This window comes from Drosophila pseudoobscura, chromosome 3, assembly GCF_009870125.1.
Source record: "Drosophila pseudoobscura strain MV-25-SWS-2005 chromosome 3, UCI_Dpse_MV25, whole genome shotgun sequence".
Classification (NCBI taxonomy): domain Eukaryota; kingdom Metazoa; phylum Arthropoda; class Insecta; order Diptera; family Drosophilidae; genus Drosophila; species Drosophila pseudoobscura.
This window is the reverse complement of record NC_046680.1, coordinates 10,693,786-10,717,957: the sequence shown is the minus strand read 5'-3', so window position 1 is coordinate 10,717,957 and position 24,172 is coordinate 10,693,786. Positions and strand designations below refer to the sequence as shown.

At 50.2% G+C, this 24,172-nt stretch overlaps 4 protein-coding genes across 6 annotated transcripts in view; 3 read left to right on the top strand and 1 right to left on the bottom strand.

Moving 5' to 3' along the window:
- The first annotated feature begins 9 nt into the window (after positions 1-9).
- Positions 10-1,277, top strand: LOC6898409 (uncharacterized). The gene is made up of 5 exons (XM_002138419.3): positions 10-245; positions 309-453; positions 517-642; positions 700-849; positions 908-1,277. Exons 1-5 carry the CDS (start codon positions 118-120, stop codon positions 1,202-1,204), a joined length of 846 nt encoding a protein of 281 aa, XP_002138455.2. The 5' UTR covers positions 10-117; the 3' UTR covers positions 1,205-1,277.
- A 108-nt stretch (positions 1,278-1,385) lies between these two features.
- Hdc (histidine decarboxylase) lies at positions 1,386-5,717 on the bottom strand. 2 transcript variants are annotated; one of them, XM_001360764.3, is made up of 8 exons: positions 5,382-5,717; positions 4,636-5,220; positions 4,432-4,541; positions 4,245-4,298; positions 3,476-4,169; positions 2,831-2,976; positions 2,537-2,768; positions 1,386-2,406 (listed from the first exon to the last, which is right to left on the bottom strand). In XM_001360764.3, the coding sequence occupies exons 1-8, from the start codon at positions 5,407-5,409 to the stop codon at positions 1,730-1,732; spliced, it is 2,526 nt and encodes an 841-aa protein (XP_001360801.2). In that variant the 5' UTR covers positions 5,410-5,717; the 3' UTR covers positions 1,386-1,729. The 2 variants fall into 2 exon arrangements, with proteins under 2 accessions (XP_001360801.2, XP_015039697.1); XM_015184211.2 differs by having other exon boundaries at positions 2,351-2,406; positions 2,524-2,768.
- A 5,147-nt stretch (positions 5,718-10,864) lies between these two features.
- Positions 10,865-24,172, top strand: part of Hr3 (Hormone receptor 3) — a 30,902-nt gene continuing 17,594 nt past the window's right edge. Inside the window, exon 1 of one of the 2 annotated variants that reach the window (XM_033377856.1) lies at positions 10,865-11,260. In XM_033377856.1, coding sequence (XP_033233747.1) covers positions 11,218-11,260 — 43 coding nt within the window. In that variant the 5' untranslated portion in view covers positions 10,865-11,217. Of the gene's footprint in view, positions 11,261-15,170; positions 16,413-24,172 lie in introns of those variants that run through there. The other variant, XM_033377854.1, reaches the window with a different exon arrangement.
- LOC26532956 (putative uncharacterized protein DDB_G0277057) lies at positions 20,096-24,067 on the top strand. The gene is made up of 2 exons (XM_033377857.1): positions 20,096-20,969; positions 23,386-24,067. Exon 2 carries the CDS (start codon positions 23,554-23,556, stop codon positions 23,941-23,943), a length of 390 nt encoding a protein of 129 aa, XP_033233748.1. The 5' UTR covers positions 20,096-20,969; positions 23,386-23,553; the 3' UTR covers positions 23,944-24,067.

The following is a 24,172-nucleotide window of genomic DNA, read 5'->3' as shown; positions in this document are numbered from 1 at the left end:
AAATCAGCCTTGAGTTCTCCGTTAATGTTGGACAGCATTGTGCTCAGTAATTCTGTCCGTAGAATACCACATACTATACTCATTTCCAACCACTAGGACACATACCGCAGTTGGATTATGGAAGGGCGTAGAACGAGACTTCGGGAGTACCAAAGGGAAAGGAGGAAGTTTGCCTGCGTGTCCTATACGCTGACGCTGATGTGGCTTTTGGTGGCCTTGATCCAATGGGCGCTTGTCTCCATTATGTGAGTGGCGCTTCTGAGGAGGGGGCATTAGCATTGGCACTGAATCTACTGCTTCACTTTTAGAGCGGATATAAATGCCGTCTTCATCAAGTTCTACTGGATCAGCCTGCTTTTCTTTGCTGTAGCCATGGTCTTGGTCACCGCTTTCATATTCTTTGAAAAGTTACGCGCCGTCATCTGCCTGAACTGGCTAATCTGCCTGCTAATAGTGAGTACATCTGATCCTGATCCTGCGGCCGATCAACAGCTTACTAGTGTGTCCCCTTCAAAGGTGGAGTTCGTGATTATCGGAATTTTCACCCTGGCGGCACTCACCCATTGGCTGGAAATGGTCGTGTGGTTCTTTTTCTGCGTGTTCCTCCTGTTCGTTTTCATACTAATCGGATCGATTATACCGGTAAACACCCTTATACGGAGGAATCCCTCTCCTCTGAAGGCATCTTCTCTTCCGCAGCACGACCTGACGCTAGATGTCGTGATATTGTTTGTAATGGCATTCATCTTCCTGATCATCACCGTCTTTTTCGCTATGATCAGCATTCTGGTCAAGATGCCAAACACGTTCATTGTCTATCAGGTCTTCATCACAATCGTTGTGCTGTTGGTAGGTTAAATCTATATCTAAATCACTCGAAGATTTTCTCTCACTCTTTTTCTCGCAGTTCGTGATGTACCACGCTCAGACAATCAATGGCGGCCGATATGCGGAGATGCGTCTCAATGACTACCTACTAGCCGCCCTCATCCTCTTCCACGATTTCATCATCATCTTCCTGCTTACGTTCTTCCAGCAGCTCGTTATAAAATTCGTTGCGGGCCCCATGACTACCACAACGGAAAATATTGACAAACGTGTTGTAAGTTACTTCGAGCCCATCATAGGCCCGGTTTCAGAAGACTTTATTGACGATGATGACGGCATCACTGCTGCTTTTGGGAACACCACTACGACTAAATAGGATAGTGACTTTGTGTTAAAACTAAACATGATCACTTTTGAAGTAGAAACAAACACAATTTCGACCATTTTAAGTAGTCCTGATATTAAAATGTCTGCAGCCAGCTCCTACCGATGCACAATGGCTATGTCCAGCGATGAAGATACCCTCCTTGCCTTATGTGAAATAAATGCGAAAAAAAGACGGAATGGAGCGAAGATTTTATTGATTTAAACACTAGAACAGTAAGTGTCATATCCGTATGTATAGCCTCCCTGCGGAATCGGTTCTTGGGATTCGGAAACAGCTCCACAGGCTTTCAGGCATCATACACAGTACAATAGATATACATAGATATAAGCATAGGCATAGATATTATATGGATATTACGTGTTTTTGATAAAGATTGGAACTACAATTGGTTGCATTATTGATTGGTTGCACAGCAGCGATGGGTGTCCCCCCTCCCCCACCTACAAATACATGCCCGCACATAAGCTCACACACACACACACACAGAAACACTAACACTATTACTAACTAGAGCTAGAACGACTCCATCGAGGATGCCCCTGAGCAGATGGTCGCATCCGAGTCGCTGGAGTCCGGTCCTTCCCCTTCGTCTCCATCTCCTTCCAATTCCCCTCGGGCCGATTGCATCAGCTGGGATGAGGGCGATGCAAACGATCCGAGCAGTGGCGAGGCCAGATCGTTGAGGCTGCTCCTCGGTGTGCCCGTGGGCGTGGGTGTGGCCAGACCACCATCTGCACTGGGGTAGCTGATGCTGCTGCTGTCCGTCGAGGAGTCGCCCGGCGATTGGGATGCGTTCGAGTAGCGCTCAAGCAGCAGTTGGCTGAAGGTCTTGGCCGGCCAGTCGAAGTCCTCCAGGTCGGTAGGCGTGGTAATGGGGGTGGGCACTTGGAAGACGCTGCTGGTGAAAGAGGAGCTGTTGTCCATGAGGCTGCTGACGGGCTCCAGGAACCGCTTGCCGTGGTACATGTCGCCGTGGGTCAGGGGTGCGAAAAGAGTGTCCACGGAGACGGTGACATTGTGGCCAATGCTGGAAGGAGTAGAAGAAGGGGATGGCAACGGTTTGGGATCCGGGAACAAGGAAATGGGTCGAAACTGGTTCGTTGGTGTCGAGTGGGTGCTGCAGCTTGGGCAGGTGGACAGGGAGTGGGAGTTGGCGCTGCTGGTCCGGCAGAGTTGCAGCAATTCAGTGTCTACACAGATATGGAGAAGATTGGAATGTGTTAGCCATGGGACAAGATTAGCTCCTGCAGTGGGAGGCTAAATGGCTACCGAGCACTGGCAATAGATCTAACTGGCGACTACGCTACCTGGGCTTCATACCTTCCGTCGACTCCTCGTTGTCCTCACGGATGCTCGCCTGCTGGCCCCCGGCCTGGGCCGAGTTCTCGCGCACCGTGGTCCTCCCATACGAGTTGGTGGTGCTGTTGGTCTCGCCGGTGGTGGCATCCAGGGTGGTCTGCACCACCACATCCATGTGGGAGTCCAGCGAGAACTGCTTGCCGGACATGAGGATGCCACGCACGCGTCGCCGCATCGATGGGGATTCCTGGTGCTGTGTTGAGGATGAGATCTGTACTAAAGGATCTTCATTGGTGGGCCTGTGCCTCCACTCACCGCTATTCGAATGCCTGCATAGGTCTTGGCCAGAAACTCATCTGCGTCGAATATGCCGGCGAAGGAACCGTTGACCACTTTGGGGGACATTGGGGAGTTCGACAGCAGCAGGCTTGAGCCAAAGGCCTCGCTCTTCTCCTTGGTGTCTACGGAAGCACAATTGAAAAAGGCGGAGTACTGTCAAGAATGTCGTGTAGGACTGGCTTCTATGATTGGGATAGCTCTGGGCAGTGGACTGGACTAGGCCTGTTCTATGGCATATCAGTGGAAAAATAGTACGATACTAAGAGGATCGAAAGACTAGTTTAAGGCTTTTCTAGATACTCCTTTTTGGTATCTATACCTCTCCCACCATATTCATCCATTTACCCAACGACTACCCATCATTCTATACCGGTCACAGTTGAATAAAACAGACTAGAATTATCATTCCCATTACAAGGAACAATCTCAAGCAGTGCCCCTATATTGTCCCAGATCTCTCAAGAAAATCATCGATTTTGGGTGGATCGAAGTGCATTAACTCATGAACTCAAAACATAAAAAATCTAAAAGAACAAAGGCAGGCAATAGAACAGAATAGATTCGGGAAACTGAGGTTGAACCCCACTAGGTTCCACTAGAGGCGGAAGGACTTGCGTTTACCCTTGAGATAGACGCGATTCGAGATGGTAATGTTCATCTCCTCGAGCACCATAGAGGCCACCTGGCGGATCTCCATCCAGTCCTTGACGATGTCGTCGAGGGTCGTGTGCGTCGAGGTGATGGTGAATCGGATGACATACTGCCCCTTCAGCGAGGAGGGGATGCAGTGCAGCTTCCCGCGATGGTTCAGTCGCTTCAGCAGCTTCTCTGTGAGCTCGTTGTCGCCACGAATGCGAAACACCACCAGGCCGAGGTGACGCTTCGCTGGCAGCTCGAAGCGGTGATCAGCCAGGACGAGCGCCTCGAACTTTTGCGCCAGGCGTACCCCCTCGCGGATGTGGCGCTGCAGGCCCTTGATCCCGTACGAGCGCAGCACGAACCACACCTTCAGGGCGCGGAAGCGGCGGCTCAGGGGTATCTGCCAGTGCATGAAGTCCACGGCCACGCCCGAGTTCTCGTGCTGCAGGTACAGCGGTTCCACGTTGAAGGTGCGATGCAAGGCCGTGCTGTCGCGCACCCACAGGGCGGTGGCATCGAAGTGCACCATCAGCCACTTGGAGGGGTTGAAGGCAATCGAGTCCGCCCGCTCGATGCCCCGCAGCCAGGTGCGGAACTCGGGGCAAATGAACGCGCTCCCAGCGTAGGCGGCGTCGACGTGCAGCCACAGGTTGTGCTCCCTACAGACCAGGCCGATCTGCGGTGGAATTAAAGAGTGGGAGTGGATGTTGTCAGTGGAAACAGATTAGTGGTCCGCAGAGAGAGCACCCACCTCCTCCAGATTGTCGAAGCTGCAGCTGCCGGTGGTGCCGAGGGTGGCGCAGACCTGAAAGTAGAAGCATAGAACCACGGCAGGCGGACAGTTAACTGCTGACATGTATTAATTGGCTCCAGTGGGAGTTGGGCAATCAGCTGCCGCCGCATTCTTGGCCAATTAGTTTTGACAGACTTCAACTTACCCAGAAGGGGACCAGGCCCTGCTTAACGTCATCCTCGATGGCCTCGCGCAACAGTTTGCCGCGCATCGCGAGCTCCTCGTCCGCCTCGATGTACCGCATACGGACGAGTCCTGTGTGGGTGGACAGGCAGAACGAGAGTGAGAGTGGGAGTGAGAGGAAGCGGAAGAACACTAAAGTAAGCCTAAGCTGCTTAGAGCCACGCACCAATCAACGCCGCCTTCTCCACGCTGGAGTGGGCCTGGTCCGAGCAGTAGGCCACCAGACGGGCATTTATCTCGGCATCCTGGTAGCCGGGATGGCGCTCGTGGAAGCGCTGGATAGCCCGAGTGCGTCCGGCCAGCAGGCAGACCAGCGTGGCCTCGCTGGCCGTCGTTTGGAGCACACCGCCGCCCTTGCTGCTGCCGCTGCTGCTCAGGTGGAGGAACTCGTCCGGCAGGTTGATCATCTTGCCCAGCCAATTCATCACGACGATCTCCAGCTCGGTGCATGCCGGGGAGCTGGCCCAGGTGAAGCCCAGACAGTTGATCGCGTCCGCCAGCATATCGCCCAGCAGCGAGGGCATCGAGTTGAGGGCCGGGAAGTAGGCGTGCATGTGGGGCGACTGCCAGTGGGTCACGCCCGGCATGACGATGCGCTCCACGTCGTCGAATATCTTTGGCCAGGGCTCGCCCTCAATCGGGGCCGACTCCGGCAGGAGCTGGCGCATGTAGCCCGGACTGACGTCAGGAAAGACGCGACGCTCTCGTATGTTCTCCAGATAGTCCGCTATATAGTCGACCATCTCCTTGCCTGTGTGTGGGGCAATGCGGGGGCTTCGGTTAGGGGCCATTAAATGAAGACAAACGATTGGGACAAATCCCCTTGGGACAAATCAAATATGCCCCCGAAACGGATTTACATCCGCCGCTGCCGCTGTGCAGTTTATGGCCCGGACTTAGTTCTCAACTTACCCCGCTGACGGTATTCCTTAAAGTCCATGGTGCAATCGCTCGTCTCGTCTGACCCTTGCTGACGTAAATTGCTCGTATTCTGCAAATGCCGTTCGTTGGTATCTCTATCTGGGTCTGTATCCGAGTCGGATCTGTCTTGTGTCCTTATGGGTTTGGCCTAATCCTGTTAGACTTTTCTCTCACGCTTCTCACTCCCTGGGCAATGGCTAGGCAAGCTCCATTTTCTGGGGATTCGGGCCAGATTCAAATGCCAAATTGGAACGCTCTGACCGCTGCTAAAGCACAAAAAACAAGAAAGAGAACAGTACGAGTATAATGAAATGGGAACTTTGGACACTTCCGATGTTGTGGGGCTTCTGGCTGATTGGAAATGAAAAGCGGTGGAAAAGCCTGGGCTCTGGGTTCTGGGAAAGGCTGCCAGCTGAGAAAACACGAGGTTCGAGCTGGAAGGGCCAGAAAATTCACCCACTTAATTATGGCAGCGAAAATATTTGTTCTCTGCATAAGCCGTTCTGCGAGTGTCGTTGGCTAGGCAGCTGGGATTGTGTCCTCTTTTATAGACCTTTTGGCGACCACAAAAATAATCGATTAGGCGATTCGCTCCAAAATAATGCAGTTCGCAGGTACATTGGGGAGTGTGTGTGTGTGTGTTGACAAGTTGTCAGCACACGGAGCCCGCTAATTGCGGAGATGATACCAGCCCCAACACGCCACCCGCCACACGCCCACACGGCCACACGGCAGTATTCAGTATTCGGACAGGGCTCGAAACGGATTCCCAACAAAATTCCGTTTAAATTGGAAAGCGCTCTCTAATTGTTTATGCTTGGTAATTCGCATAGCTTGATTATACTTTAAATACCGCAAATTAATTATATCTGCTCGATCTGGACTCGTGCACTGGATGTACTCTGAGTGTATCTGGATCGGTGTGGATCGTGGATCGAGGATCGAGGGGCTGCTGGTCTGATTTTCCCAACTGTATTTTGTCATGCATTTAGAATGCAGAGAACATGATATCAGAACTGCTCATGCGGCGTTTGGAAATTCTGAATTTTTCACAGACTGCAGCAGCAACAAAGTATCTGTCAGATAAATGGGGAGTTAGCAGATAAATATGGCGACGAATCTGATATTATTCATCACTAGAACTATCTCATCTTGAACCTTAAAATAAATATAGTTATGCCGATTGTGGCACATTAATTTATATACAACATTTATAGAACTTTCTTTCCCACATTCGGACTCTACTAAAAGCACTGTGCGACAGTGATTTTGTACATACATTACATAAGACAACATTCAGGTTTTAGGCCTGGCTGAGTATATCAAATCCTCAAACTTGCGTTTTAAAATATACCCCGAACATCTTTTTTTAAAATGAAACCCGTGATTTACTGACTTCGTAATTTCACGCGGCATTTGCGTTTCCAATATCTTAATCAATTGATTTTTTAAAGTATCGTATGACCTTTAATAGGGTTTTTGCTAGTGATCATATAATATCTCGACCTGGCCTGAAGTGGCGGTTTTCAACTATTTTTAATGTTTCTTTTTTGCTATTTGATATATATTTATGGTATTAAATACTAGTAAAACGAGGTGGAACGTTGTGAGTTGCTGCGGACACCGCAACTCTACGGTTATACCCGATACTAAGTCAGTATGGCTCTCCTCCGGCAGACGCCGCTAATATTTAACGACACGACAAAGAGTGCGTGCGAGAGAGACAGAAAATCAGTCTGAGCGTGACGTCGGGCGCTGCGTAGCCACTGCAAATTGATTTGTTTCCTTTCGCTATAAAAATGATCTGATCTGATCCAGATTCAGCAATCTGATAGATATGGTCGCTATCTATGATTCTGCGTTTTTAGTTTTCTCAAATCTGCAATATTGTGGATGCAACAGATTTTCGTCCTTTGTGGGGGCGGAAGGGGGTGGGGTAAAATTCTGAGATATACGTTTTATAGTGACATCTTAAAGGAGTGTGTGTACCAAATTTGGTTACTCTAGCCTTAATAGTCTCTGAGATTTGTGGTTGCCTCAGATTTTCGTCCTTTGCGGGGGCGGAAGGGGGTGTGGCGAAATTTGGACAGGAAACGGTCAAGGTCCGATATCACAGGAGTGTGGATACCAAATTTGGTTGCTCTGGCTTTTATAGGTTCTGAGATCCTTGAACTCATATTTTGCAATTGGCAAAACCGACCATGAAACCTGTGTGTTAGAGTGAGACAGAGCGAGAAAGAGTGAAATTGTTTTCGTGATTCTGGCTGTAACAATTATACGATCTGGTTCAGATTTTGCACTCTAGAAGATATAGGCATCTTCTACGATTCTGCGTTTTTAGTTTTCTCGTATCGTTGAAATTGTGGATGCCACAGATTTTCGCCCTTTGTGGGGGCGGAAGTGGGCGGGGCAAAGTTTTGAAATATTTTTGGAGCAGTGACATATCACAGAAGTCTGGATCCAAAACATCGTTGCTCTAGCTCTTATAGTCTTTGAGCATTAGGCGCTGAAGGGGACGGACAGACGGACAGACGGACAGACGGACGGACGGACAGACGGACAGACAGACATGGCTCAATCGACTCGGTTATTGATGCTGATCAAGAATATATATACTTTATGGGGTCGGAAACGATTCCTTCTGGACGTTACACACATCCACTTTCACCACAAATCTAATATACCCCAATACTCATTTTGAGTATCGGGTATAAAAACAGTAACTAATCATTACGGTTTTCCAATGAATTTCAAAGTTACGAATTGCTTTGGTAAATCAAACCCATTTTTTAACCAATTAGACGACAGAGAATATAAAAACCACGAAATTATCAGTGATCGAATATTTTATAGAATCCGAATATATTGTTATAGTTAAGCAGTAGTATATGTTTTATTTATTTGGAATATATGTTTCACTTTTATAGAGCACTCTGGACACACACCCACACACAGGAAAGAGTTGGACTTGCAGAGGACTCGAATGGGGCCGCACTCGGAGTGAAACTGAATGGAGTTGCCTGCACAAAGGACCTATTTATACCCGAGAATTAGTTTCGCTGCTGCTGTCACTACGAAGGACGATGTGCGCAATGAAAATGTCATTAAACAGCAGGATGGTTCTTTTCCTAATATGACTGAAAATAATACTAAGCAGAACGAAACAAATGTGGTCGCCCAGGCGGAACTTCGGATGCCCTTTGGTATCTGTCGATATCTTATGGCTCAAACATTCAAATATATATTCTACATTTTATACAGAAGTACCATAATATTTAAGATGGTATTTTCTTAGTTTAAATCATTTTCATGTATAGTGTTTGATAGCCTTTCTCCCGAGAAGAGTATGCACAAAAGCAACAGGCTTATGGTGGGGACAAAGAGCAGGCCAGTCAGCGAGAGAAGGAGTTTATAAGCAAATAAGAAAATCAGCCAATGGCAGGAGGCGTCCTTTGTAGGGATAGAAGCCATTGACCAATCGCAAGAGGGCGTCCACCCCCACATACACTCACACATACACATGTATCAGGGCCTAAGGACAAACACAAACAGGATCAACAGGCTGTCAGGCACAATCCCCATTTCCTTCCAATTAAATTTGCGGCAGTGTCCGTTGATGCTTGAAGGTTCTCTGCCCGCCTTCGTGCTGGCCAATAATACGAGCAAATACCACATCTGGGGAGATTAAAAAGGGCTCCCCATCTCCACAAAAACCATCAAACATTCCCAGAAAGTGCACGGGAGGAAGGGGAACATGAGGAGGAAGATATCAAATCAGAAAACCGCCTAAAGATTCCCTGGAAGCTTGGCTCCCGCTCTCGCTCAGCACTCCCCTCCCCCTCCTGCCACGACCCTCCCACTCCACTATCTCATTACACACTTGTTACAGGAGGAAGGGGAAGGGCAGGGGGAGGGTAGTCTCTGCCGCTTACGCCGTGGAGGTCAATGAGCTTTGCCTGGCTCGGTGCTCGTCTTGAGACTGTAAATTTCGACAAAATACCGCTACATTCAATGGCTTTTGCACGTCTCTGTGTGACTGCGAGTGTGTGTGTTTGCTTTTGTCTGAGTGTGTGTGTGTATTACCAAATATTGAGCAATAAGAATAAGAATTTCGGTTTCTTTCGCTTGTCATACAGACAGTTACAAAGCGGCTTTTGTTGGGGCGCAGACACGACCGCCCCATCGCCACGCAGTCCCTCCCTAGCTCGCCCTGTCTCTCTCTCACACTCTCTTTTCTCCACCGAATGCATTCTTATTAAATTTTCTGCTAAAAATACATTTCGTTTAAGCTTACGGAGTTTATTGAGCAACAGAAAAGAACCGAAAATCTGTATTGAAATGCATATGAAAACACACAGGCGAGAAGAATGCAATATCATTTTCGAACAATCTCTTCCGCTCTTCAATTACATCGCTCACTCGCCTCACCTGTGCTCTCTCTTCAGATAGTGGCTGGCTGGCTGGCTCTCTTTTGCGCCTGATCGTTTTGCTTTCTCTTTTGATACTTTCTTTCATCTGCTCACGCCTTGGCTCCCGCTCTCTTTCTCGCCCTCTCTCTCCGCTCTGTCGACGCTCTCTCGACATGCTTGGCGTTTTTTCGTGTGTTTTGATTCCTTCATTCTTGTGGCCGCCGTTGCTTGAGCGCTAAGAACGTTCGTTGACCTCTGCTTCTGCCTCTGCCGCTGCCGCTGCCTCTGCTGTTCGGTTATGTTCAGTTCTGGGGCTCTCTCCTCTGCTCTGCTCTGCCGTGCTCCAAGTGGACTTCTTCTTCTTCCCGCTTAGCGGTACTTCTCAACCTGTTTTATGTCTCTCCCTCTCTAGCGGGCGTGAATGTGTGTGTGTGAGTGCTGTTTGCCGTAGAAGTCTTCCTGTTTATTCAGCGATTAAAGGTGCAACTGAGAAAGCTCCAGCGCCGCCACGACGGGCCCCAAAGCAGCGCGACGTCACGGCTCTCAGGTCTCTGACTCTCGGACATTTCTGATCTCTGATGAAATGCACGCATGACTCTTTCTTACAAGTATTTTATGTACATATGTACATACAAAGATTTGTATGAATGTTTCATCTTTTGTACTTTTTTGGTTGCTGAGTGGATATTTTCGAGCAATGATCACGCATTTAATTAGCAGGAATTTTGATTCTTTTTTGCTTCCCCTTCTTTCAGGTGTGCGTGTGTGTGTGTTTGTCTGTCTGTCTGTGTGGTGGTGGAAGGTGGGAGCTATTACAGCTCCTTTCTCCTTTCTCGGCTCAAACCGTCTTCGTACACCGATTTTCGCACACTTGCACACAGTTTCCCGTTCCCGTTCCCGTCGGGGATGACGATGACTCGGACTCGGACTCCGACTCCACCGCAGAAGATGATGATCAGGCCAGATGCAACGGGTCTTCGCCTTGGTCTTCTGCCATTTAGTGTGCAATCGTGTGTCCCCACGTCCAGTCCAGTACATTTGGTTGCTCGAAAGCTGGAAGCTGGCTCATCGGCTCTTCCCCTCGTCTCACTTCCAGTCAGCGCAGATCGTTCGGCCTTCTTCCTGATCCGATTCGTTGAGTTTCGCGCGCGACTCCCTCCGCCAGCCGTCGACATCATCATCATCGCCTTCGCTGGCCCGTTTTACCGTTTGAAATACGTTTTGTGTCGTCATCTATTTCTGCCCGGAGCTAGCTCAGTGGCAGCTACAGCGGACACCGACTCAGGACTCGTCCCCTGCCCGGTCCACTATGTTTCTTCTCCAGCCAATGATCTTGTTGCGTGAAGGGATCAAGGCTTCGACTCTGATCGGGTGACCGGGACTCTGCCCTACGGGGAACACTCTTTATACACCCATAGATGAGATCCGTGAATCTGGATAACATGCCAAGCACTATCAGAGGTGAGTAATCTGTCCGAATACACGGATTTCTACGGCATTGGGATCGGAGAAACGGATAATTTCCTACTATTAATTATTCTGATTGTCTGAAGATTCTAAATACAGTAGCTGTAGCTGAATATGGATGGATATGTCAGTAGGTTAACCACAAAAGTTGCCATCCGAGGCTATCTACCTCGAATGGAAAGCTTAAGCTTAAGAGAGTAGATCTTATGGAGATTAGATAGCTCTGCAAAAGATCCTTACATCATGCCGTACAACAGATGGTTTTATTTTCAAGATTTTATAAATGAATTATCTTTGTGTTAGTGGGGTCTCATCTTTATATAACGTATATCAAACGAATGAAATAACTTAATCGACTTCGCAATCAATTTAAAGGTGAAAACAAAATAACATAAAAGTTTCGCTGGCAATCAAAATATTTCTGGTGATATTACACCCCCCCGACGATCAACCTTGCAGGGCTATAGCATAGTCGATGGTCTAATGAAATCATTAAAAGAGCAACAACAATTAATTGATCATAAAAGGCAACGGCTTTCAATAGCCGCGAATAGATGGATGGAATAAGCAGTCGAGCTTCAAGACATGCAATGGTTCCGTCCCGATCCCCATCCCCGTCCCCATCCCCGTCCGCGTCTCCGTTTCTGGTGGATTTCCGATTCTAGCCAAAAGATTTTACAACATCTTCAAGGCGCTGAGCGGCTGCTGGCGCAACAACAGCAACAGCAACAACTACAATGAGCCACTGTTGCCTCATCGACAGCAGCGCTGCAATAAACCAGTAGTTGGCAGTGGCGGTGGCGGTGGCGGGGGCAGTGTCGGAGTCGCAGCTAATCTTGCAACACAGTTGCGCAACAAAGAATCCGAAACAACGGTACTAACGTGTTTGTTTGTGGGGCTTGCTGTTGCCGTTGCTGTTGTTGCCGCTGCCGCTGCTGCCGCTGCCGTTCTGAGGCTTTTCGATTCTGCTGCTATGTTCTGTTCTTGGCAGCAGCAAAGCAATCAGCTTTGAGCCAGTTGCGTGTAACAGGTTTTTCCTCTTGAATAACTGGGACTTTCTTACGGGACTTTTTCGGAGAGTTCTGCACAATGACGATGGAGGAAAACAGGTTGGCATCGGCATCGGCATCGGCATCGGCATAGACAACAACAGCAACAATAACCACAAGAAGAACCAGCCTCGATCGGGGCACAACGGTGAGGCACACATTTCACGTTAGAACCAACGGTGCTCTAGCCAAGTTGCAAGCCGCAGCCTGGGGCCCGGGGCCCGGGCCAGAACAAGTTGGCTCTTGGCAGTGGTTGCGCAACGCAAGCGACGGCAGCTGAAACCAGCACAAAATAAATCTAACATGATTTAAGCAACGGAAAAACATGAAATATTAATGCTGATGGCTGCCCCAGCCCCGGCCCCGGCCCCGTCCCGCGTCCCCCGACCCCACTCTTAGCTCTTCACTCTCGACTGTTGGTGGCTGGCGGTTGGCGGTTGACGCTGGTAACGGTTGACGATGGTCTGCCCCCCCGCCAGCACCAATCGCACTGATCGCTAATGAACCGATCCGGTTCGATCCGTAAGGGCCCGATTAATCCGAATCTGAGTTGGGTAATGCGAGGTTTCTCTTCTTTTTGCTCAGACCCCACTCTGTTGGAGTGCATCGTTGCGGTCTAAGACATTTTTTTAGTTCTACAGAACACCTGACCTGAGTCTGATTTGAGATCGAGGTGGAGGGAACGCTGGGGGAGACTCGAGTTCAACTCAAACCCAACCCAATACAATATTCTCTTACTTATCTTCTGGATCGGAATCCATAGATGAGTAAATACTCCTTGTGGACTCCTTGTGGATCGAATCTCTTATGCTTTCCCAGATTCTCATATCACATCGTGAATGACATACAGAATGAATTCAAACTTCCCGCCCTGTTCACTGCCACCACCAGGCGGGCAAAAATTTCCCTTCAACGGATTTCCACCTCGGTGGGAATTTCCCAGCCGACACGGAGAGAGCGGCGCTTAGGGGTGGAAAAGGCTGCGCAGCAATGCCGAGTGCGTATCGACTCGTGTCCGCTTCCAGTTTTCCCGGCTATGCACTTGGCATTATGCCTACTAACCCTATTTCGCGGCGGCTCGCAGCAGCGAGTCCCATTTTTCCGCTGCATGTGTGTGTGCGGCATACATATGCCCGTTGGTGTGGAGTGCGATTTTCCCAGCGGAGTGCGCTAGTGTGTGTGCGCTAGCCCGGCCACCTCCTCTTCCAAGCCTGGCCACTGGCGGAGGAAGCAACCCCACGAAACGGAAAGTTTGTGCAGCGGCAGCGGCAGCAGCAGCGGCAGCGGCAGCAGGAAATGTGTTTGTGGCACTCGAATTTGGGACACATTCCTGCAAAGGACGCAGCTTCGGTCAGCTGCTACCAACTGCTGCTCCAGTCCGAGGAGTGCACCTGCAACCAGAAGCCACAAAACGCGCGCGCGACGCATCCAATCAATGAAAATTTGCACATTTCCCAGCGAGAACCAAAGAAAATTCGGGAAAAAAGTGAAAAGGGATACAACCGTGACATGTTGATTCCTTGAAAGTGAATTACGGCAAGTGGGAAAAATGGAAAACAATTGAATTGTGAGACCTTTGCATACGAGTAGGTGTGAAAGTGTTTCGAGAACGTTGAAAACAGTCCGTGCATCCGGAGGAGTCGAGGAAAAGGGAAAGCAGAGCCCTGCAGGAGGCCCCCTCCCCGGATCGTATCGATTTGCATGTGTGCCTGGTGCTGAAAAATCGATTATTAAAGCCACTGGCAAGCCACTTTCCACTCGCCAGCAGCTGGTGGTTGTCGTTGTTGCCGCTGCCTCTGATGGTGGGGCGGCTGGTGGTGTGTGTGTGTGTGGGTGAGGGTGCGGGTGCATGGTGGGTGGTGGGTGGTGATTGCGTGCCGCAATGTGGGAAATAAACAGAGGCAAGAGCAGCAGCGCTGGCAGAGACACACTTCCAACTGATTTGACGTCGGCGAGTTCCAATGGCGCTGGTTCCACCGAATGCTGCAGCGCAGGCTTGCAGCCATCCAGCAGCTCCTCGTTGCATGTGCAGCAGCAGCAGGATACGAAAGCGAGGATGACAACAACGAGGACGCGAACGACAACGACTACAAGCAGCCGCGACTACAGATACAGATACAGGCACAGCCACAGATACACATCAACAGCAGCAACAGCAGCAACAGCAGCAACAATCGCTGCACAATAGCCCAGAAGCGGCAGCATATTGTGGCCAAAAGGAAAATCCATTAGTTGTATTTAAAGACACAATCGACAGTGAGAGAAACAAAGACATACCAGTTAATCAAACCGACTAGCACATCAATCGGCATCGGAACTATCGCGTCTATCGCACAAAGAAGCCTCGGCCCAGGCCCAGGGGTCACGTTGAGCGAGCCCAAAGGAACGAATCGAATCGACAAGAAACGATACGATACGAAACGAAACGAAACGCACAGGTGCATTAGGCAGCCCCCCCCCACAGGTCCTTCCGAGTCCCCAGTATCCCCCCACTCCCCCCGGTATCTACACCATTTGACAAGCAATCGCGCGAAGGGAAATGTGAAGAAAATAATGTATGTTTAGTAGACAATTTTAAGTGCACTTTCGTAAGGCTGATTTTGAATTTACTTATTTCGATGTTGTGCTTCTACACCCAAAATACCGCAAGCCAGGCAGCAATCAAACAATAAACGAAATCAAACTACGAGCAATGAGGCAAGTGAAAGTGTTTAAGCGTTAAGAGGCGTTAGGACCCAAAAAGGGGGGCAAGCGACCAGCAAGACTCTCCGTACAGTTGCTCCAAACAGCCGCCACGACGGATAGGCCCCGAGATCTCCTGCTGATTCAGCAGGCCAAGCCCGCAGGCAGCAACAACAGCAGCAGCAGCAGCAGCAACAACAGCAACAGGGCCTCGCCCGGTGGCAGCCACACGTACATCGATGCGGACGCCGCCACCGCCGCTGCCGTGGCGAGCCTGCGCAGCAAGGTGCCCTCCATATCGATAATCCCGCTGCCGGTGTCCACCACGATCGTGACCAGAAGTGGCCCGGCAACCCAGACCAGCCAGACCACCCAGCCGCCGCAGCTAACGCATGTTCGCAGCACCTCCAACAAGGCCACAGCCACATCTCCGCCTCTGGCCTTCCTCTCGGATGCAGGTGGCTCCGGAGCTGCCGCCACTCCCGCACTGGCGATCCTGCAACGGCCGCAGCAGCAGCACCAGTACCAGCAGACCGACAAGTGCACCGTGCTGAAGCTGGACATGCTGAAGCACTCGGTGGCCACCACCAGCACCACCACCAGCAGCTCCACGAGCACCACCAGCGCCACGTACCTGCAGATAGAACAGCAGCTGAGCGAGCTGGAGGCCGCCGACGAGGAGGAGGAGAACATGGCCAACCTGCTGGGGAGCGCGCCGCCGGCCCAGATCCTGGCCAATCAGCCCATCATCGTGAAGATCGAGCCGACCCAGGCCTTCCACATCGTGGACGAGGGCGATACGCGGGTGCTAAGCCTGCCCCTTAGCGATGCCGACAAGCTGGGGGCCAGCTGGATCGACCTCAAGGACATTGCCGGCCTTCAGGCGGGCAGCGGGGCCACGCTGCTGGATGTGTGCTTCGAGCAGACCAATGAGGACGGCACCATCATAGCCACGGTCCAGCCCGATACGGATACGGAGCTGGAGCTGGAGGCGGAGCTGCAGGCTGAGCTCGAGGCGGACGATGAGACTGACCAGGAGCCGCCAGCCCCCAAGAGAGTGGCCAGGCAGCAGCCGGCGCGAACGCAGCTCAAGTATATGTCTGAGCCCCCGGCCCTGGCCAGGTCGAGCAGCTTCAGCAGCCTGAGCAGCTTCAGCAGCATCAGCAACATCAGCTCCGTCTGCAAGACCATGACCAGCAACACCAGCGAGAGCACCATCAGCAATCCCGTCATCATCAGCAACCAGCATCCCAAGGGGCGGGACCCGCCCAAGGAACGAACGCCACCGCCAATGTCGCTGCTCATCGCACAGAAGCCCGCTGCAACAACAGCACAGGGAACATCTGCCCCATCTGCCACATCGACCAGAGAGAGCCACGGCAGCAGCAGCAGCACCAGCAGCAATGCCATGACAGGTAAATCCGATATCCGATTAATAGCCATTCACTCCGCTGCCACTTGACAGCCACTCAACTCGACTTAAGACCACTGGAGTAGTGGTTTAATCCCCCCGTAATGCAGTCTAATGAGAATCCATCTTTTTCCCACATATGGACTCATCCTTGTGCAGCCTCGCTTAAATTATTTAATTGCCTAACTTCTGCTTGGAATTTTAAGACTTATAATGGACTAAGAGCCGAGGATTACCCTTATGGCCTTCTAAAACCACTTTCAAAACAAACGTATACCCTTTAAATATATGGGCGTTACTCATCTATCTATCTATGTATATATTTGTCTTTGGTAATACCAAATGGTCTAAAAATATTGGGAGCTTATCTTAGCTTCATGTCATAGCTAAGTATTCGAAAAATTCGTAGAAGCTTGAGAGACCGTCGGTGCCCGTAAACCCATTTCATATGTAGAAACCCTTGACCGTGTAGGATCCTTCCTCGTGTCTTCTTTGAATGAGTGCGAAAGGGTCGGGTGGTTACTCTCTGAAGGGAGAGCTCTCAGAGTGAACAATGGCCCATTCGTGGTTTCCCTTACGCATGAATCCCAGAACCTACTCGTAAGAATCAAAAAAATCCAAAAAATTCAAGCTATGCAAATGAACGCCCATTGCGCAAGCATCCTCAGCAGCAATTAACAGGCTGACACATCAGCAGCTCCAGCAGTGGCAGCGGCAGTGGCAGCGGCAGTGGCAACAACAGGTGTACACACCCCATGCTAAAAAGAATTTCAATTTACAAGCCTCGATTTATTGGCTATTCACCTTTGTGTGGCTGCAGCAGCAGAGGCAGTGGCAGAGGCAGCGCCAGTGGCAGAGGCAAGTGTCCCACTTTCCACAGCCAACAACCAACAGCAACAAGAACATGTTTTGACATACTAAATAAGCCTCACTCGCTCCGGCCATGTCTAGGTGTTCTTTGCCATTAGGTTCTGTTTCTGTTAGCTGTTTCAGTCTCTCCTTGCCTTCCCCGCTGCCGCTCTGTCGTTCTGCCTGTTTTTTGCGAATCGCGCTGCCCCGGCATATTCGCTTTACTGCTGCTCGGCTCGAATGAGCTGGCTACCCAGCAACATGGCCAAGACTCTGCTGCTGCTGTTGCTGCTGCTGTTCTTGCTGGTTCTTCTTCTTGGCTCATATTTTTACCGTAGCTCGAACCCTAGCGGTAAAAGCGTCAACTACAAACTATACAGTTAGCTGAATGGAGCCTAAGCACAGAAAGAGAGAGAGAATAAAAGAGGGGAGGCTCAAACCCAAGCTAAAACATAATAGAATCAACGTCTGTAGGCACTCAAGCTTGAAGGGACGATTGACTGGGGGCGCGGAGGGGGGAGGTTAGCTTTTCCAGCTAAGCCGAAAGAAAAATTGATTTGGCATCGCCCCAGGGCCCAGAGCTGCTCGGTTCTGCTCACTTGATGGCTACAAATGAGTGTCAGGCACTGACACGACTTCCCCTGCAGAAGCCCCACAGTCAGTCGGCCAAGATTGATCTATATTTTATAGTTTTTGTTTTTGTTGATAGTTTCTGCTCAGGGCGGCCGTACTCATTAGCCTGCCGGGGGGCGGTGGCTGGATGTCGGCCCTGCTCGGCCCCGTGATTGATGAGCGATCGACATCAAATGTTACCTAATTGCCGTCCCAACTGGACCAAGTAGAACCAAGCCCAGAAGCAAGTGTCTCCCGTTCAATGCTCTCTCTTGAGTTCCTTAAGCCTCATTATATGTGAAAGTAATCCAGCGATTGGTATAACTTTACAAAATGAAGATCTTTTTTTCGATGCGAAAGCGAAATCAAGAACAAACTGAATATCTTTCTCAATCATTCTCAAAAGTCCTCCTGGCTCTATAATCTTTTATTAGTTTAAATATTGCTTTAAGTGAAACAAGTTTCCCATTCCAAATATGACTCATATGCTCTAGTCTCCCACGAAACTCGTTTGGGTCATCCACCAGTCACGTGCACATTTGACAATGATTAGCCCACATAATAATGGTTGGCAAAAAGGTGCATAAAAAGAGGTTTTCCTAATCCGAACCTTTTTGCGGATGGGTCTACGGCGGCGACGACGGCGGCGACCCTGAACGTGGTCGATGGACTTTGCGGTCGTCTGTCGATGTCGTCGAAGATGTCGCAACGGAAAGATTACGAGATATATCTTGTCAATGGGGACTCACACTATCACTTTTTGTGCACAATCTTGTGCACATACATATGTATATATATCGACGGTTATTGTTGTAATCCCCCTATGAATTGGAGTCAGGTTCATTATAATTTTTGGTTGAACAACGCTTTGCATTTCACGCATGAATCTTCTGCCCCGACCCGACCATTAGCCAGGTCAGCGCCGCATGAGGCTGCCTTCGCCTCCGATCGAGCGTGGCGAAGTTTCATTATCATATTTCGGATTTTGCCAAACTTCGTCGGGACTGGGACTGGGTCTGGGGCTGGGACTGGGGCTGCTCGGGCCAGGGCGATGTCGTAATCCCCCGCCAATTGGCTAGCGCCCATCTCTTTGGCGTCTATGCAAAATGCGAATTATGCTGCACACACACGATCGTCGCTGCGGATCTGGGAGATAGTTTCAGAGCTAATGGCCCAGCATCGAAAATCCATAAATTAACAAATGAAATATTAATTTATGGCCTGAGCGCGAAGTTTCGGTTTTCAACATTTACATGGAATCTTATTTTTTTTCATTTTGGCTTTTATATATTTTTTGGCAAACTTCGAAAGCAAATTGCCAAATGTTTAAACTAATTTTAACATTTTTAATTGGCTGCAGTTCACCTTGACTGCTGATGGGTGGCTTTTTAAGCGATCTTAAATATTTATAAAATTAATAAATACACTATATGTATGTACAAAAGAATATATAATGTGTTTATGGCCAATATCCATTTAAGAGGGCTAAAGGATAGTAGGGTGGGGGGTGGTAGGGCATGGGGGACCGTATTTAAATGCTGCCGACTGCTTTCTGGCGAATAAGTCAACTGCAGTGCACACATTTTGCCCTAAAAAGCAATTGACCTGCTAATTGCGGGAGGCAGAGGCAGAGGCAGAGGCAGAGCCAGATGGGACCGACCGGGAAATGCGAAAAGGAAACGGAAAAACAGCGCCAGCTTTTCCAAAAGCTCCCTCTCTCTCTCTCTCACTGCTTTTCTAGCGCTCTCTTTGGGCAAAGAGAGGAGAATGTCTTGTTTTAAGAGAGCCAAACGGCAACAGCTGATTGCCGCTCTCTGGGCAACTTTTTGGAGTGTTGGGGCCTCGGAGCGATTGGTTGTTGGTTGCCATAGCGAATGAACGGCCCAAAGCGGAATGCTGACAACAGAAAAAAGCTGGTGGGGCGTCAGCAGCAGGAGGGGACGTGGGCCAGGGGCAGAGGCGGTGGCGGTGGCGGAGGCGGAGGTGGAGGCAGAGGCAGACTGAAGAAGTCATCGGCACAGAGACACATATACCCACTCAGCGGGCAGCGCTGCTTTGGGGGCTGCCTGCCCCGCTGCCGTGAACTCTCTCTCTCTCTCTCTGCCTCTCTGCCGCTCTGCCGCTCTCCGGCGCTCTCTGCTGCCACACACCGCATTGCGACGCTCGCTGCTGGCTGCTGGCTGCCACTGGCTCTGCGGCAGCGCTGCCGCCGTACCGTACGGACGACAACGAACTCGATAACATTTTGAGGCACGGCAGGCACTCTTCGGCTACACTTTGAATCGAGCGAATGCGGCGGCGGGTTACGATGCGCAGCGCGTTGTATCTTTATTATTAATTATTTGTTGTTGCTGTTTACTCTGTATTATTTCCCATCAGCCGGTGACTGCCCGCGTATCCGTATCCGTGTATCCGTGTATACGTGTATCCGTGTGCGTGAATCCGTGTATCCGTGTGCGTGCGTGTCCGTCTATCCGTGCGTCTATGCGTTTCTCCGCCGCCAACGGTTACAAGCGGCTCCAGTGGCTCCAAAAAGCACCGAAAGCCACGAAATTAACGCGCGCGGCCCCTCTCTGCCACTGCCACTGCCACTGCGTGCCTGCTCGTGTGTGTGTGTTTGTGTGTGTCTAGCCAAAGTGCAACATCGGCAACGGCAACGGCGACGGCAGCAGGAATATTGGAATATTGCAACAGCAGCAGATAAACGAATCTGCAACTCTGTGGAAGTTCGTTCGGTTTCAGATCAAAACAAAATCATAGAATAAATATATATCGGGTGAAAAAGAGAGAGAGAGAGAGAGAGAGCGAGCGAGATAGCGATAGAGTATATATCAATCAATATCGAGTGCATTCAAATTCCAAATCGTGCCTAATAAAAACCAAAACCAAAACCAAAATGCAACTGCAACTGCAATGCGGCCCCCCCCTGCCTTTACCTCTGTCCCGTTAGCGACGGAAGTGCCAGTGACGTAATACTCCAGACTCCGAGCGGAGGAGAGGAATGCAAAAGCGCGGCCCTTGTCGCCCGCCAAGCCCACGCCGACCCCCCTCGGCGGACACACGGATTCGATTGTGTAACAAAAACAACGCAAATTTCAGTGTATGTGTGCGATCGATCGATGCACGCCTCTGCGTGTGTGTGTGTGCGCCTCCGTGTTTGTGTGTGCGAAAAGGATATAAAAATATCAAATTAAATGAAAATTAACAGAAATGAAAACTGCCCATCGGAACCCAAGGAACAAGGCCCCCATCGGCACAACAAATTGGATAATTTATTGGAATAATCAATTGGCCTCTAATCGGACCACTTTGGATATACTCACCCATACGATCGATGCAGATTGGGGATCCCGCGTTGTGGGTTAAGGGGGAAGAATTTGGGCAGCTAGATGCCTCCCCCTCTCCAGGCCTCCTCATGCTCTAGCAGGCAAAACTGTCAGCTTAAGTTTTCCTGTAATCTTTCATAGTGCGGCCCATTGTCTTGCCCACTCCGTGGGCCCCCTCTCCGGAGATCCCCGAAACGGAGGAACCCAAATCCACGAGATGCCCTTTTCTAGTGGAGCTTTTCTAGTTTTCCCTTTGTAGTTGCTGCTTTTCCCATTGTGCAGCATTATGATTATCAACAATTGTTATTGTTGCAGCAGTGGCAAGTAGGCGGCAGCAGCAGTTGGCAGTAAGTCACTGCGGCCCAGAGTTCAGAGCAGAGCAAAGTCGGTCGTCGCTGGGGTCCCTGCTCCGCCATCATCATCGTGAGGCCTAGCCACCCACCCACCCACCCACATCCACTTCCACACCGAAATCCCCGTTCCCGTTCCCATTCCCCGTTCCCATTCCTATTACCGCTCCCCTCCTGGCAGCGCCAACTGTTTGCATTACCGTTAGTAGAACACACACACACCGACACACCGACACACAGCCCAGCACTCCATGTGTCGTGTCGTCGGGTATAAGTGTGCCACCCCAGACTGCCGCCCAACAGCTAGAAGCGGAAAACAGCCTAAGCAGATCTGGGGTGGAGACGGGAGGGGGAGGCGGCGGGAGCAGCGGAGCCCACCCATAGGTCATTGGTCTTTTTCGTCGGCGTCAACGTACTGCGACGGCAACAGCAACAGCAGCAGCAGCAGTAGCAGAAGTAGAATCAACAGCGACAGCGACGCCGACTGCGATGCCATGTAAAGTTTGTCGTCTGCTTTTCTGTCGCTCTGTTGTAACTGTAACCGCCTTCGGCCGGGCCTCTTCCTCCCCCTCGCGAGAGCGCGCTCTCTCTCTCTCTCTCTCTTACACTACTTTCTCACCCGTTAGCCCGCTCTCGGCTCTCCGCTTTCCACCATCATCATCGTCATCGTCATTATCATCATCGGCTTGACCGGCTCGTTAGCTTGGGGGTACCGTTAGTAAGTTCGTTGTCGTCGCTGCGAGAGAATTTTTCATTTTAACTGTTTTACTGCCGCTGCCGCTGCCGTATTTTGCCGTATTTCGCCTCTCCGGCTGTGTGCGACTATTCATTTTCATTTTCTTTTCAGCCTTTCTTCTTTCATTGCGTTCTGTCTGTATGTAAATATCTCTCGCTCTCTCCCTCTCTCTCGCTATCTCTCTGTCCCGCTCTCGTTCTGTGAGCTGGCACAATTTCTGTGTTGTTGTTGTTGTTGTTGTTGCTGTTGTTGCTGTTGCTGGGGGCTGGCTGTCGCTTTGGTGACGTATTTTATATGTCTGCCGGGGGCTTCCGCATGGCCACCCAAAGCCACCCCAAGCCTCCAACAAAGTAATCGCCACCCCCGCGCCGCACCGCTTCACCCACTCGTGCTCGTGTAACCAGCCGACAGAGAGGCAGGCCAGAGACAGAGAGAGAGAGAGAGAGAGAAAGAGAGAGCGGGGGAAAAGTAAAATGTTTTCATATTCATTGGGTTTGCCGGCTCGTTTGTGTTTTTCTGTCTGCGTGTGTGCCTGTGTGATTGTATGTGTTTGGGTCATAGAACTTTTTTCTATGTTCACACACACACCCAAGCCCAAACACACACATACACGAACACACCCACAACTGACGATGAGATTTATGCGCTCGTTTCTTCGGCGCTCACTCGCGTTGCACTCAGCGGCAGCGTGCCTTTTTATTTTTTTGCCTGTTTGCCCCAGCATAGGGCACCCACCCCCCACCCGCACACCCACACACCCACGCCCAACCCTCTCGTCTGTCTGGGGGCACCCTTAAATCCCATTTCTCTATCGATTTTCCATGCTCATGTTGTGGGATAATCACCGCCAGAAGGGGCGCAGGGGCGCAGTAGTTGCCAACCCCAAGGGGAGGGCCATAGGAGGGGCTTTAGAGGGGGTGGTCGTGGTCGTGGTCGGCCCAGTTCCTGTTCCTCGTGATGTTGGGAAATTAAAGCGAAATTCGGATCGACACACACGCAGAGGCGCGCGCGCATCGATGAACGACCCGTGTCTGTCCCTTGATCGACCCACAATCGATAGATATGTATGTAATTGCCACTGTGATACCCTGTATTTACCCGTAGACGACACCCCGCTCCCGAGCAATATGCTGAGTGCCAGGACCTGGCCCTGGCTGAAAGTGCGTAGCAAAAGTATTCACATGACTGGCCAAGCCATTCTGTACATCAAGGTGTTCAAACTGACGACTTAGACCAGGCCGTTCAGAGGGGAAACGAGTGCGCTGCGCCTAAATGTCTTCCGGAATCAATTGTCGTGAGATTTTCGTATTTTTGGAAATTTTGATTTGGAATCAAGCGAAACAGAGAAATCGACAAAACAGTCAGCATAGCAACAACAATAGCGGCGGCAGCAAAGAGACAATAACCAGCAACCATAAAAATCGCTGCAACCGGAGAAGCGGCAACAACAGCAACAGCAACACCAACAACAACAACAACAACAGCGCAGTGAAAGTGATAAAGCAGCAGCAGCAGCAGAGGCAGCCCCTGCCCCTGCCCCTGACACTGCCCCTGCCCGAAGCAGGAAAAAACAAAAACTCTCGCGGCAGCAGCAGCAACAACAGCAGCAGCAGCACTACGAACAGCAGCAGCAACAATCTGCATATTCTGCAAAAGGGTTGAGCCAATGGTTGAACAATTAAACAAGAAATCATTGATAAATCGCTTTAAAAATACAACAAAAACAAGCTAAAACATACGCGAACAAGTGTCTTATTAATAAATAGTTAAAACAAAAAAAAAAAAACAAACAAGCAAACAAGCAACAATATATAACATTATATAACCAGATCCAGCAACATCAACAATTTAGTACCTACAGGCCTGACAACGTTAGATCATTATATAGTAT